We start from the raw sequence: 13,751 nt of genomic DNA, 5'->3' as shown, positions 1-13,751 counted from the left end.
CATCCACACCCACACAGACACACACACAGGTACACACACACTCTGCTAATCCCCCTTCACTCATCATCTACTAACCCATTGTTCACATCTCATCATTAATCATCTTTCCCCTAAATTAATTTCATCCCTTTGCCTCCTTTCTGACTCCTGGCCCTGAAGGAAATGACTTTGGGTGAGAGAGACAGAGAGAGAGAGACAGAGAGAGAGAGAGAGAGAGAGAGAGAGAGAGAGAGAGAGAGAGAGAGAGACAGTTGTGCTGGTGTGTGCTTGATGTTGTAGTGTGTATGTGTGACTCTTACTATGAAAAGGAAGAGGAGAATGCGGATAGACCAGTTAAAAGACCTAAATGTGAAGATCTAAAGCATAGGGGGATGGCAGGATGTAAGGAACAAAAACAGGGTCAAAGAGATGGAGAGGGACAGGGAGAGCTGGAGAGGGACAGGGATAGATGGAGAGGGACAGGGAGAGATGGAGAGGGACAGGGAGAGATGGAGAGGGACAGGGAGAGATGGGAGGGACCAGAGAGAAAGAAAGAACTGAGACTGTACGACAGATGAAACACCCATAAAAGAGGAACAAGGAAAGTGTGAACTTAAAAATGCTTTTAGAGAAGAAGACCAGACAACAGGGATGAAACAACACCCAGATCTGACTGTTTCTAACGCTGAAACCATAGCGATGTTCTAATTATGCAACTATGTAAGGAATGTTAAATATGTAGTTTATTGTGTAGTTTAATGTGATATATAAATATACTTTATACAGTATTTATATATATATACACTGTAAATATATATGTGTGTATATATGTATACATCACAATAAAGTGTAACTAACTAAATATAACCGAAACCTCCAGCAACATACGCAAGAAGGGAAATTAGATTTTTTTTCCGAACCAAGGTACAAGGAAAACCTGGAGGCTACTTCAACCACAGAAGAAGATGAGCCTAGATTTGATTTGTTTAAATTGTGAGAACCAGTCGGGGGGTCACAGAAGGGGGGTTTGGGAAACTTACGCACACCAGGATTTGATTAGTTTCTCATAAATAAATTACTGCTTGAGGGACACAAAGAACGAGAGAGAGAGAGAGAGAGAGAGAGAGGGATCACATACTAAACAAAATCCTCATTTGCCCCCCCCCCCCCCCCACCGCCACCACCACCCCCACTCTCACCCCCTCCCCCAGGAGAGCATGTGAATGTGCTGGAGCCCTGCAGTGACAGAAGTCAAATTTCAGGACAGATTGAGCTCACCTGCAGAGAGAGGGAGTGGGTTGAATGGAGGGAATTGATTGTGACAACAACACTGTACTTTGTGTGTATGTGTATGGTGTGTGTGTGTGTGTCCAACGAAAAGGAATAAGTATCACTGCTTTGGCAGTATGTTCTTTAGTTTATCCCTATTATACAGGGCCAATTAAACCTTCTGTTCAAATCACTGGTTTATTAATACCACGGGGGATTGTACAGCGAAGGAGACAAGAAAACCAACAGAAAACCAACCAATTACCAACAATGTTGAATTAAATTAAGTAGTTACTTGTCACGACTATACCAAATGACAGGTACAGGGATAGAAGGGCAGGGCATAGTAGATAGGTGAGGATTGAAAACCCTACTGCTGCCAGCCACTTGATCCTAAGGTTACTCCATTCATGCTCTGAGTACACGGTTGTCAGGCTGCGGGGATCTCAGGAGGAACTGAGCCATGTGGTTTGGATTTGGAAGTCTTTGGGGGTACAATGTTGCTGCATAAACAGATCCTGCCATTTGGACAGAAACACGTAGACTGTAACATGTACGCGATGAGGCCACGTTAAGACCCTTGCGCGCACACACACACACACACAGAAACGCACAACAGCACGCAAGCTATAGAAACACTTGAGTACGCACGCACGCACGCACACAAAAGGACTCATCAACAGGCAGGGCCATATGCTTATTTGATAAGTCCTAAAGAGACACTTCAGGTCAATATCCACTACACAAGGACTAAACAATGACCTACCAGGCAGTTAATAGACTCAATAATGAACGTGCAATTGCCCTTCGTTCTAAGGCACTAAGCCTATTCATGGTACATTAAATTAGGCTACATCTTCAACGTCATGTTTGCAAATGTGCATGAAATGTGATAAAGAGAATGTATAAGTGTTATTTTACCTTGTCGATGGAGCACTTTTTTAGTAAGGAAAACAAATTATCGCCATGAGAGAACGACTCGCTGGAGCAGGCACGGGACTCCAAGCGGGTTCCACCCCTATAGATGCGGCAGAAAGTAAGCACCGTGGGCCGGGGTTTTGCCAGCAACAATCGAAGTCGTGTTGATCTGAAGCGGTAAATCTACCAAGTTCTCTCGAACTCTTGGGATCTAATTAGCGGTTATGTCTTCGAGGGTTAGTGGGCGCATTAATATCAGTATCCATGGTTGTGGAGATGGAGGAGAAGCCGCTGAATGTTTCAGCTTCCCGTTGTAGCCTCTTTAATGTTGCAATTCACCTGCATTCAGTCGAGTGAACGCATTGTAAATAAATAAAATAAGACTTGATTTTGAGTGGTTCAGTCTCAGCTAAGAATGTATTGGTTATGTGGTGGGTGCGACATATTTTCATTTAAGATTGAATAGCACATTCAGCAGAAATGTCAGCGGTTCTATGTTAAACTAAAACGGAAAACGAACTGGTTGGGAAAATATTTTCCTTTTAATTGCCATGGCCTATGGGAATCCCTAGCCCGGATGGAGAAAATAACCACCTAAAATGGTTTGACTTATTGCAAGAAAGATCCCAACACACATGTATATCTAAAATATGCAACATTAGGCTATACTTACACAAGGTTTTTATTTAAATGAAAACCAAAAACAATCATTTTAAAAGTTTTATTTGAAATGATTTAAATACAAATAATATATTTTGTTTCCATTTACAATGACAGTTCCGTTGTAAACAAAAGTGGCAGATAGATTAATTGGGTATAGTTTTCCCCACCGTGCTGTCGGTCCAGGTTTATAACGGGAGATGGCGCGTGTTTAACCTTTCTGCATTTTTCCACACAGCGTTAACGCTGATGCTACATTCTAGTGCAGACAGAAATTCTCAGGAGTAGGTTTAATTTACCCCCCAATTGGCCCGCCTGGTTTACAAACATTAGGCTTACAGAGTGTGCCTGTTGTCTGTAGTGGAGAGCATGCAATCAGTCTCTCCGTCATGGATTAGGCCGTTTGCAAAAGAAAAGTAAGAAAACCATCTACAAATCTTTGAGTAAAGTTATTCATATTTACCTCGAGAGAAAAGGGTTAGGAAAGTACAACTGAGCAACGCAAGAGGAAGCTCTGGTATTTGTAATTGACAAGTCCAATCTGTTACAACAAAAACAGATTGGTTGCTAGTTTCTATCCCATTTCTGCTAATAATTGGAAGCCAGTTTCTGTGTCATTGTTGCCTTATCATAGCCACAAGCTTCATGTCCCCTGGCCTTCTAGGTACCCCTGGCTGTAGTGTACCAACCCAGCTGGGCCTCATCTATACTGGACACCCTTTATAAATACAGCCCAGAAAACCACTTCCTAAAAACTAGGAATTTAACTTCAGTTTCACCACCTTACTAGGCTATCATGTCAATGAGTGAATGGAGAATCAGCCTTTAAAATGAATGACACTATTGCCCAAAATCCTAGTTGGTCTTCAAAGCCACAATCCAGTACAAAATCCACAACAAGGTGTGTAACTTGTAAGTTCATTTTCTAGTCTTCATAAAATGGAAAACCAACAGTGTCAATTATTTTACAATACTTAGAAACCCCGGCTCCAAAAGCACATGGCCATGCCTGTGCTGATTGCCCTCAAGTCTGCTTCTGCTCCCCAGAACTGAGGAGACGCTGCCCACACTGACCACCACGGCACAGCTTCGCGGCCTGTTCAATACGGCCAACCCCATACCCGTACACACGCACACACACCCGTCCTTATACGGAGTAGACTACATAGTTAGTGAGCAGGAGGACCACGAGAGCATGTCAAGTCAACGACCCATCCGAAAAGGAAAGCAAAGTTACACTCGTAGCTTGGTCCTCGGACAGAGAGAGGATGGAGAGAACAAAAAGGAGATATTTATCAGATAAAAAACACAAAACAGAAAAAAAACTCGGTGCGTAACACCGCAAGGACTTTCTAAGTGAACGTGTTGGCTGTGGTATTGGGATATGATAAGGCCTTGCAGTTGAACGGTGTACTCTGGAATGTGGTACGATGGAAAACAAACAGAACAGGAAGGTGTGAATACATATTGAAACTATACGACGGCCCCATTAGACAAGAGATGCAGTACTCGCCCCTTGTGTCAGGTCAGAGATGCTCGTTATCTATTTCAGACTTCTTGATTGGTCGTAACAGATCCACCAAATATCTAATCATGGCTCCAGTTGAATGACATTGTCCTTTGCATGAATAGCGTTTTATGGTCGACCGAAACGTGCACTGAACAGTGGGCTTTGGAGCTGAACTCCATTAAAACAGGACAAAGATGCGAAGGTTGGTGAAGCCTACTGCTACGGATGAGACTGAGCAGCGCCCCCCTGTGCCAAACGAGGTGAACTGCCTCTCTTCATAGGAAGGACATGCTCTGAAAAGAAGAGCTTGCACAGCAGTTTCAGTATCCAATAGAAGCTACTGAACACAAAATGGTGTGGTCAATTCACTAGAAATAATGGCATGATTTCAAATTATAGGCTTTTGTTTATTGTGTGAATGAAATTTGCCGAACCCCTTTTCCCCCTGCGAAAAAAAAAACGAACCAAAAAAAAAAAAGAATTCTGCCCAGTGTGTGAAAAACACACACACACACACACGAGACATGCACGCAGGTGCATTCGCACACACACTCCCCAAACAAAGACCATCCATTCGTGAATTCAAATACTCACACACACACACACACAGGCAGGCCTGGGTATATACTCATAGATTGTTCTTCTAAGTCAAAAAGGTGACAGAGGGATTCTATAAGAGGTCTCTGTACAAAAGAGGGCGGTTAAGACGGCGTCAGGGGCTGGGGTCTATGGGGGGCGGGGCGGGGGTGGTCGCAGTCCATGTCGTCAGAGGATCGCCTCTTGAACGGTCCCCTGGGGGGGTGGGGGGGGTGTCGGGCATTGCTGTTCCTTCTCCTGGGCTCTTCTGAGTGCTGGGGGAGGGGGGGGGGGGAGGGGGCGGGGCCTGTGTGTCCGTCTGCGTCTAGTCGTTGTCCTCGTCGTCGTCCTCGCTCTCCTCGATGCCGTCGCTGTCCTCCTGCTCCTCGTCCTCCTCCTCCGTCTCGGGGATGTCCCACTGGGGGTGGTTGTCCAGCACCGCCTTGGCCTCGTGGACCTCCAGCTAGGACACACACACACACACACGCCATGACAATACAGTCAAGATTTTTGTTTTGACTTCGGCCATGTTTTGAGGCGAGCCGAAGAGGGATACTAAAGCACTGTGTGCCCTTTAGGAGGAACAGAAACCAAATAGTGAATTGTTGGGCTAGAAACACACACACACCTTCAGTGGCTTGATCTGGTCCAAGCCCAGGTAGGAGTCTGAGCGCATGATGACTGAATACTGGTAGTTCCCAGTTTTGGAGGGAGCAGGAAACTTGAGTTCCACCTGGGGAGACATGAGGAACGTGTCAGCTCCACGGCACAACACTCAAACACGGTCAACATCCAACACACACACACACACACACAACTGTCCATTTGAACCACTCCGTCAGACAAATCGAACCCTGCAAACGGTCCAGTCCGAGGAAGGTGATGTGACATTTAACACAGGCCTGAATCACTCCTCAACAAAGGTGATTTTTTAATCAAAGGGCACTTAACACGTATACGGTAGGAACTGTACTCTGCTGATGTGCCAACAGAGGCACACAATGACCACTTTCAATCATCAACGTTTATAAAAAAAAAAAAAAAAAAAAAAAAAAGGGAAGTGAAAAAGACCAGGCTTTGCCAACTGCTTCTCCTTAAGCTCTCCTGTAAAACATCAGAGGTGCAAAACTTTGAGCTCATCTCATGATCATATCGAGGGTATTACACCATCTCATGAGTCATTATATCCACACACGCCATTATCTAGTCCTTTATATACACCCAGCACTCTGTATGTGCGTGTGTGTGTTGGGGTCACTATGCTGTCAAAACCCAAACCCCTCTTTCCATGCAGACTAGTCAGGTTAGGCTGTCAGTGCAGGAAGCCATGTGTCCTGTGAGCTTCGGTCAGTCCTGCCGTGCAGGGCCATGCACAGCAGACAGGCAGGCACCCTTCCACAGCCAGGGGTTGCCAGGCAACAGCAGGGGAGAGGGGTTGATCGGAACGCGAAAGCGGCCTCTCGTTCCTACTTATGTGTGAAAGCACTTAGCTATGCCTGCTTTTCTCCCAAGCAGCGCTCTCTCGCTCTCTCTCTCGCTCTCTCTCTCTCTCTCGCTCTCTCTCATGCACACACACGTACCTCTTCCACGTCTTTGAGCGTGCAGACGTGGTAGGGCATGGACACGAGGGTTTGGTCGCGGCGGTCAGCGATGTAGAGCCACCACCACTCATGCTTCTCCTCCGGGAAGTACAGGCTGTAGACGGGGTGGGTGATCTTGGACTTGGTCTCCAGCAGGGCGCGCTCTCTCCTCTGGATGGACTGCTGCAGCGCCTCCCACTCCTGCACACACACACAGGCAGGGTTACACACACACACACACACACACACACACACACAGGAAGGTTTACACACACACACAGGCAGGGTTACACACACACACAGGCAGGGTTACACACACACAGGAAGATTTACACACACACACACACACACACACACACACACACACACACACACACACACACACACACACACACACACACACACACACACACACACACACACACACACACACACACACACACACACACACACACACACACACACACACACACACACACACACACACACACACACACACACACACACACACACACACACACACACACACACACACACACACACACACACACACACACACACACACACACACACCTCCTCGTCGTCCCCGGCGATCTCATCCACCTCCGTGTCGCTCTGCTTGTCGCTCTCGTCGTCCCTCTCGCTCGGCGAGTCCTTGTTGGCCTCGGCCTCATCTGATTCGCTGCCCTTATCCGACCCCTCCTCCTCCTCCTCCTTTGCCGTGGCGACGACCTCCTGAGACCGCGACAGATATTAAAATGTGGGAGGGAGGGAGGGAGAGAGAGAACTGCTTAGGAGAAAGGCAGGCATGGTTAAGTGCTTTCACACAAGTAGAAATGTGGAAGGAGACGCTTTTAACAACAGAGTGAGCAATGATCTCACAATGCAGAATGCCTGTTAATGCTTTTATATACGCAAGCAGTCAATGTTCCTTAACTTTGTTGCCGTTAAGTATGCAAGTTTCAAAACTCGATTCTAGCTCGAACCCTGATTGGTGCCCTTACGTTTCCTGCTACATTCCCATTGGCCTGCTTGGCCTTGCTGGTGGACGGGGGGAGGGCCTTCTTCTTGGTCAGTTTCTTCTTCTTGGACTTGGCCGTCTTCTTGGCCCCTTTGCTCTTGTTCTGCCACACTTTGGTTTTGTTTTTACTGGCGTCGCCTTGCTGTGGAGACAAACGCAGAGCCACCCGGGTCACGCTGGGCCGCCTTCACATACACGCCGAGCCGCATGACGTCAGACGTCTGAAAACACGTTGACGTCTAGACTGTCACCCAAAGACTTTTCGCAACTGTCGATTGGATGTTTCTTTGTTGCGTGATCATCCCACGTTGAGTGTGATGAGTGTGTGATGAGTGTGTGATGAGTGTGTGATGAGTGTGTGATGAGTGTGTGATGAGTGTGTGTGAAGCGGTACCGCTGCCTCCTCTGTGCTGGCCTCCTCTCCCAGACACGCCGCCATCGCATCCTGCTCCTTCTCAAACACGTCCTGCACACACACACACGCACGCACGCAACTTAACACCATCTCCATGGTCATCACATGGAGGAATGCAGCTGCCGGGCTGGCCAGCTCGGTCTGGGTGAGAGGTCCTGGTTCTGGTTTCCTTACCGACATCCTCTTTCTCGTCAGGGTAACGGTGACCGTGACGATGGAGCCTGCTGTGATGTTATTGCTGTCTTCGTCGTCCAGGACTGGACGAAGAGAGAGAGAGGGGTAGGGAGCGCGAGAGAGAGAGCGCGAGAGAGAGAGCGAGAGCGCGAGAGAGGAGGCAGGGAGGGAGGGATGGAAAAGAGGGAAGGGGGCCAAAGGGGAGAAGGTCAGTAGGCCAAACAACACGGTCAAAATGTCAACACGAGCCCCCGGGTCTGAACCCCGCCCTTGGGGGAGGGTCTCACCCTGCAGCTTGGTGTCCATGGTGACGTGGGGCAGGCTGCCGAGGACGGCCATGACCTCGTCGTACTTGTCCTCCCCCAGGAAGCGCAGCATGCTGCGCCGGTCCGAGTCCTTCAGGCTCACCAGGTCCTGGAGGCTCCGCACCTTGTACTGCACACAGACAGGGGCGCAGAATGGTCACAACACACACACACACTGCACGGCGACACTAGGGTCAGAACACACACACACACACACACTGCACACGCGCAGCGTACCTTTTTGGAGATGCAGTAGCGGAGGTGCTCCTCCTCGAAGTGGGGCAGCTGGAGCAGAGGAGACTTGGCCTCCTGCAGACCCTGGACGATCATCTGGGTGAGCTTCATGCAGTTCTCGATGGACACCAGCCTGGGGGCGTGGAAGCCTGCACAGCACAACACGCGCGCCCCTGTAGCCCACGGCCTTCCACGGACAGGACCAAACCGTGTGTGTGCGTGTGTGGTGGGATGAGTGTGTGCGTGTGTGTGTACCTCCTCTGCTGTTGGCCATCATGGTGAGTTGACAGCCTACGTTCACCATCTCCTGCAGCAGAGCGGGGCTCTTACGGATCACGAACCTCTGGTCTGGAGGACACAAAGCGGCCTCGTCAAACCGCCGAGCCTCCTCGCGGACGCACCGTCCCAAGTGTTCGACACAGGTGTGCGTGCGTGTGCGTGCGTGTGACGTACCCTCCTCGATGTTCTCGGACACCTCCATGCGTGCCAGGTGGGCCAGCACCAGCACCCTGGCCTTCAGGCTGTAGGGGTAGCAGAACGGCGGCTCCTTCTTCTTCACGTTAATGTTGCCCAGCTCTCGAATCAGCTGCACACGCCCACAGAGAGAGAGAGACAGAAAAAGACACACACACACACACACACACGGTCGTTCGAGTTAGCGTACGGAACCGACGAAAAGGCAGGCGGACGGGCCGTCTTCCTCCCTCAGTCACACACACACACAAAGAAGCCACACGGTGTGTGCGCGCGCTCACAATCGGCACTTCAATGTTGTCCGTGGGCCGTATCGTGGCATCCTTATTGCTGCGAGGGTCAAACTCAAACGCTGCCGTCAACACCATGGCCAACCCTGGGGGCAAAGGTCAAGAGGCGCCATATAACCCGTGTGTCCTGACAGTCCTTAACAAAGCCCATTTCCCACACCCCAAACAATGTGTGTGTGGGGGGGGGGGAGGGGCGACAGCTGAAGAGGCTCACGTTTCATGTTCATGTTGGGCGTCTTGTACATGAAGTGCATGAAGAGCTGGGTGGTGTTGATGAGGATCTGGTCTCCACTGTAGCGGATGGAGCGATACCACCAGGTGCCCTACGAGGAGAGGAACAGGGGAGAGAGAGAGAGTTAGGTGCCCTGGGAGGAGAGGAACAGGAGAGAGAGAGTTAGGTGCCCTGGGAGGAGAGGAACAGGAGAGAGAGAGTTAGGTGCCCTGGGAGGAGAGGAACCGGAGAGAGAGAGAGAGTTAGGTGCCCTGGGAGGAGAGGAACAGGGGAGGAACACGAGGGAGAGTTGGAAAGAAGCAGCAGGAAGCCAGAGGAGAATGTGGAGGGGGGGTGGGGGGGGGGGTTGGAGAGATACACCCTCACTCCCGACTATAGAGGATAGGAGCGGTGACCCTTACCACAACGACTGGTAGAATAACCATGAAGGCTAGTCCGTAGACCAACAGAACCTACAGAGACACAGACAGAACAAGGACAATGAGGAACAGAGAGACGGATATCAACGTTAAAGCGACTCTTTTTTGCTGCCTTTTTTTGGTTGGCTATTCTAATCACCAGACATACCAGCATGGAGTTCTTTTGGTCCACTATCCACGCAGGTAGCGCGATGCCAAAGCTGGTCGCTGGAGTGGACAGGAGAGACGAGAGTTGACGTGAAACCAAAGGAGGAGGTCATTGAGTCAAAGGTTTCTTTCGTCTATTTGTAAATGCTTGAGATGCTCGAGCCGGACGGTTCAAGGGAACCAATGGGGTGTCCCGCAGATAGCAGCCAGGCTGACATCAGCCGATAGTGTGCTAATAAGGTTGTTCGGGTTAGCCAAGGAACTGAGGCGAAAGGAGATGGGAGAACTCACCTCCTGGCCCATCTGGGTTGCCGTACGTTTCCCAGTTCTGCCTTGACTGCTCATTGGTCAGACTGGAGGAGGAGGGCGGGGGGCATTGAGGGGGAAACAGACAACACCATTAATACTGTGGGATAAGAAGGTCAACCCACAGCATTTCAACGTTGTGTCCTGCAGACATACAGACCCAGACAGACGGGACACACACACACACACACAGACACACTCACGCAGCGTAGGCTTTGGCGATCCTCATGAACACGGCCTCGTCCCCTCCTTTGTCAGGGTGGAACTTGAGCGAGAGGACGCGGTACTGCTTCCTGATCTCCGCCAGAGACGCCCCCTGAAACGCATCGCATCAGCACCCTGCAGTCTGCTACACACACACACTCTGTGTGAATACCTGCATGTGTGTGTGTGTGGGTGCTGGGCCCGTTACCTGGTCCAGGTTGAGGACTTCATAGGGGTTATACTCCTGGTATTCTCTGTCCAGTTTGGACACCTTGTAGGCCAGGAGGAGGAACACTGCCCAGCCGAACAGCAGGGCAGCTTTCCTGAGGACGGGATCAGAGAGGACGACATCATCAGCTGCTGCTGCCCACGCCACACGCCTTCTCTACAGGTCAGGTCAGGCCTGGGCAAGGCTCAACAGATCACACCTGGATCTCCTGTTACATTCATCATATCATATAGCAACTACCCACACACCCTCACTCTGTCACACACACACACCCACACCCACAGACAGACACACACCAGCCTGACTAAAAGACGAGGCGACGTTCCCCACATCGGGGGACCCCCCCCCCACTCAGCAGCCTCCGTTCCCGTGGCGACCTGTTAGCCTGACTGTCTGATTGGAGCACACGGAGGTGCCTGGCCAAGGCCTGCACTGTCGACACCTCGTCAGAAACACGGGAGGGGGCTCAACGTGTGAGGAGAGAAAGAGAGAGAGACAGAGAGATCGACACTAAACAGAGGGAGAAGGCAGGAAGGAGGGCTGGCTAGGCTAGGCTAACCAGGCGGAAGCCCATTTTCCAAAAGAGAAAACAAGACAAGTGTATGAGATGGGGGAGGGGGGGGGGTTTGGTTGCTGCAGACACCGTTGAGCAAACTGGCAGCAGCGCATGCTTTACCTAAACACGGTGTCAGTACGAAGTGCTCTTAGCTGACTGGGTCTACATTACAAACACTGGCTCTGGGCGGGTGTGCGTGTGTATACAGGCGCCAGGTTTACTCAAAGTGTAAATGATTGGCTTCCTCGACCTAGCCTACACAAACGCACGGCGACGCTAGGCTCTGGCTCAACCTTGCAATGGGACTTTCCAGCGGCGTGTCGAGGGATAAGAGAAAGAAATATTTGGAGAGTGATATGTAACTGGCCTCAAATATTTGATCCCATCTGAGGCCTATTGCCTGCCACTTGTTCATCCAGGCACAGACTGCATGAAACACTAGTATGGACACCGGGGCGTGAACAGATCGCTGACAGACTTTGATAAGGGTGTAATTTATGCTCTAACGTCTCCCATTGGCTCACTGGCAGGAAGGTGTCATGGCGTGCTGAGCAGGGAAGAGGGGAGGATACTCACTTTAGAGTGGGCACGATGCTCTGCTGCGACTTCATCAGCCGGAGCCGGTACCAGAGGCATCTGCCATGGACCCGCCTCAAGCTCTTCAGACGCAGCTGCTCTGCGGGTTGAACAGCACACACGGATGAGGTGTTAGCATAGGTTCACACACACGCACGGCAGCTCTGTAATGCATTGCTTTGGGTTTTCCTAAACAACATTTTGGTATGCTAGATAACTGTTCAATTCAATTTTGCTTCACTTAAGATGGGCATTTTACACTATTTGAATTTACAAATCGGCAAGCAGACAATTGTCAATAGGAAAAATAGGTGAAATACAAGAAAGAGGAGGATTCCATTGGGGTTAGGCCATTTCCTGTTTCCTCTCTTCCCAACATCTTCCTGTGTCAGATTGCTAATTTAGATGTTGTGTCTGGATTTTAAGAACTTTGTGAAATGAGAACAATTATATTCACCTTGCACTGTAATAGCTGACTACCTAGCTGGTTTGGTATGCACTGTACAGTGGATATTATGTTGACGTTGCAAGGTATTTATGTAGAGGGAGTGTACAGATTAAAGAAAATGGCGAGAAAACAACTTTTTAGCGAGTCTATAAATAACGATCACAAAAATGCTAGATAAATTGTAATTGGGGATTGACAATCTGCTATAGTATGGCAGGCAGACAGCTATCGACATTAGCTAGTTAGATACTAGTAGTAAACAACCATCCACATTGATGGCCGCGGATGTCGTTGAAGAACACGTCAGGCTTTGATAACGTTAGCTAATAACTACAGTGTAGCTAGCCTAACTATAGAAAAATAAAAGTTGCCTACATCATTGTGTCTTCACGATGATTAGCCTACATTGACTAGCGAGCTGGAAAGATGGGCCGAATGATCAGAAGTCGTAACACTGAAGAACTTAAAACTGCCTAACAAACGTCACACTTAGCACATAATTAGCTTGACTAGCTTTTGTTTCTTGAGTAGTTGGCTTGTTAGCTTACTACTAATGTGAAGTATAGTAAAGCTAACTAGTCTTGCTAGCACTGTAGAACAAGCATCATTGGTAACGTTAGACAGCTTCACTAATCTGTTGATGTTACAATGGAGCTTAGCAAGCTAGTCTAAAAAAACAAAACAAACGCATATGCTGGTTAATGTCGGTTATTATTGACCAGCAAGCAAACCCAACAAATCTGCTAGTTATTTTATTAAAAAAAGAAATCATGAGCTTTGAGTTTATTTCAGTAGTACCGCTAGCCTAGCTGTCTTAACATCTACGAATTAGCCATCACTTCACACTAGCCACAAGTCGGGTGACATGGGGCCTTACCAGCATTCTGATCTCGGGGCCACAGGTAATATGTCGCTGGGATCACGATAAGTCCAACGAACGACGTTAGGAAATAGAAAAATGTGTTGCCGCTGTCATCGTACTGGAACTGCTGCCCGGCCATTTCGTAGCGGCACTTGGGTCCCCCTGCTTCTCCACCGCTATACCTCCCCTATCAAGCCCTACGTATACGACTTGACAACCGCCAACTGTCCAGCTAGCGTTCGGCCCAAAACAGCATTGTGGAGTAATCGGGGATACGTGGTTTACGCCTGCGCACTGTCTTGTCGTCTTCTTCTTCAGTGGTCTATTCATGGCTGTGCCAAACGCTTTTCGCTTTACAGCCACCTAC

The 13,751-nt window shown here is 49.2% G+C and overlaps 1 protein-coding gene across 1 annotated transcript; it reads right to left on the bottom strand.

The window, feature by feature from the left end:
• Nucleotides 1-2,872: 2,872 nt before the first annotated feature.
• On the bottom strand, nucleotides 2,873-13,624 carry sec63 (SEC63 homolog, protein translocation regulator). Its single transcript, XM_067241939.1, has 20 exons — nucleotides 13,400-13,624; nucleotides 12,075-12,174; nucleotides 10,922-11,036; nucleotides 10,713-10,825; nucleotides 10,495-10,556; nucleotides 10,205-10,263; nucleotides 10,039-10,089; nucleotides 9,620-9,728; nucleotides 9,397-9,491; nucleotides 9,095-9,227; nucleotides 8,897-8,989; nucleotides 8,645-8,790; nucleotides 8,390-8,537; nucleotides 8,103-8,185; nucleotides 7,908-7,979; nucleotides 7,497-7,655; nucleotides 7,066-7,227; nucleotides 6,493-6,693; nucleotides 5,541-5,645; nucleotides 2,873-5,375 (listed from the first exon to the last, which is right to left on the bottom strand). Exons 1-20 carry the CDS (start codon nucleotides 13,521-13,523, stop codon nucleotides 5,238-5,240), a joined length of 2,268 nt encoding a protein of 755 aa, XP_067098040.1. The 5' UTR covers nucleotides 13,524-13,624; the 3' UTR covers nucleotides 2,873-5,237.
• Nucleotides 13,625-13,751: the final 127 nt, after the last annotated feature.

Source organism: Osmerus mordax, chromosome 8, assembly GCF_038355195.1.
Source record: "Osmerus mordax isolate fOsmMor3 chromosome 8, fOsmMor3.pri, whole genome shotgun sequence".
In the NCBI taxonomy this organism is placed as follows: Eukaryota; Metazoa; Chordata; class Actinopteri; order Osmeriformes; family Osmeridae; genus Osmerus; species Osmerus mordax.
This window is presented reverse-complemented; position numbering and strand designations above follow the sequence as displayed.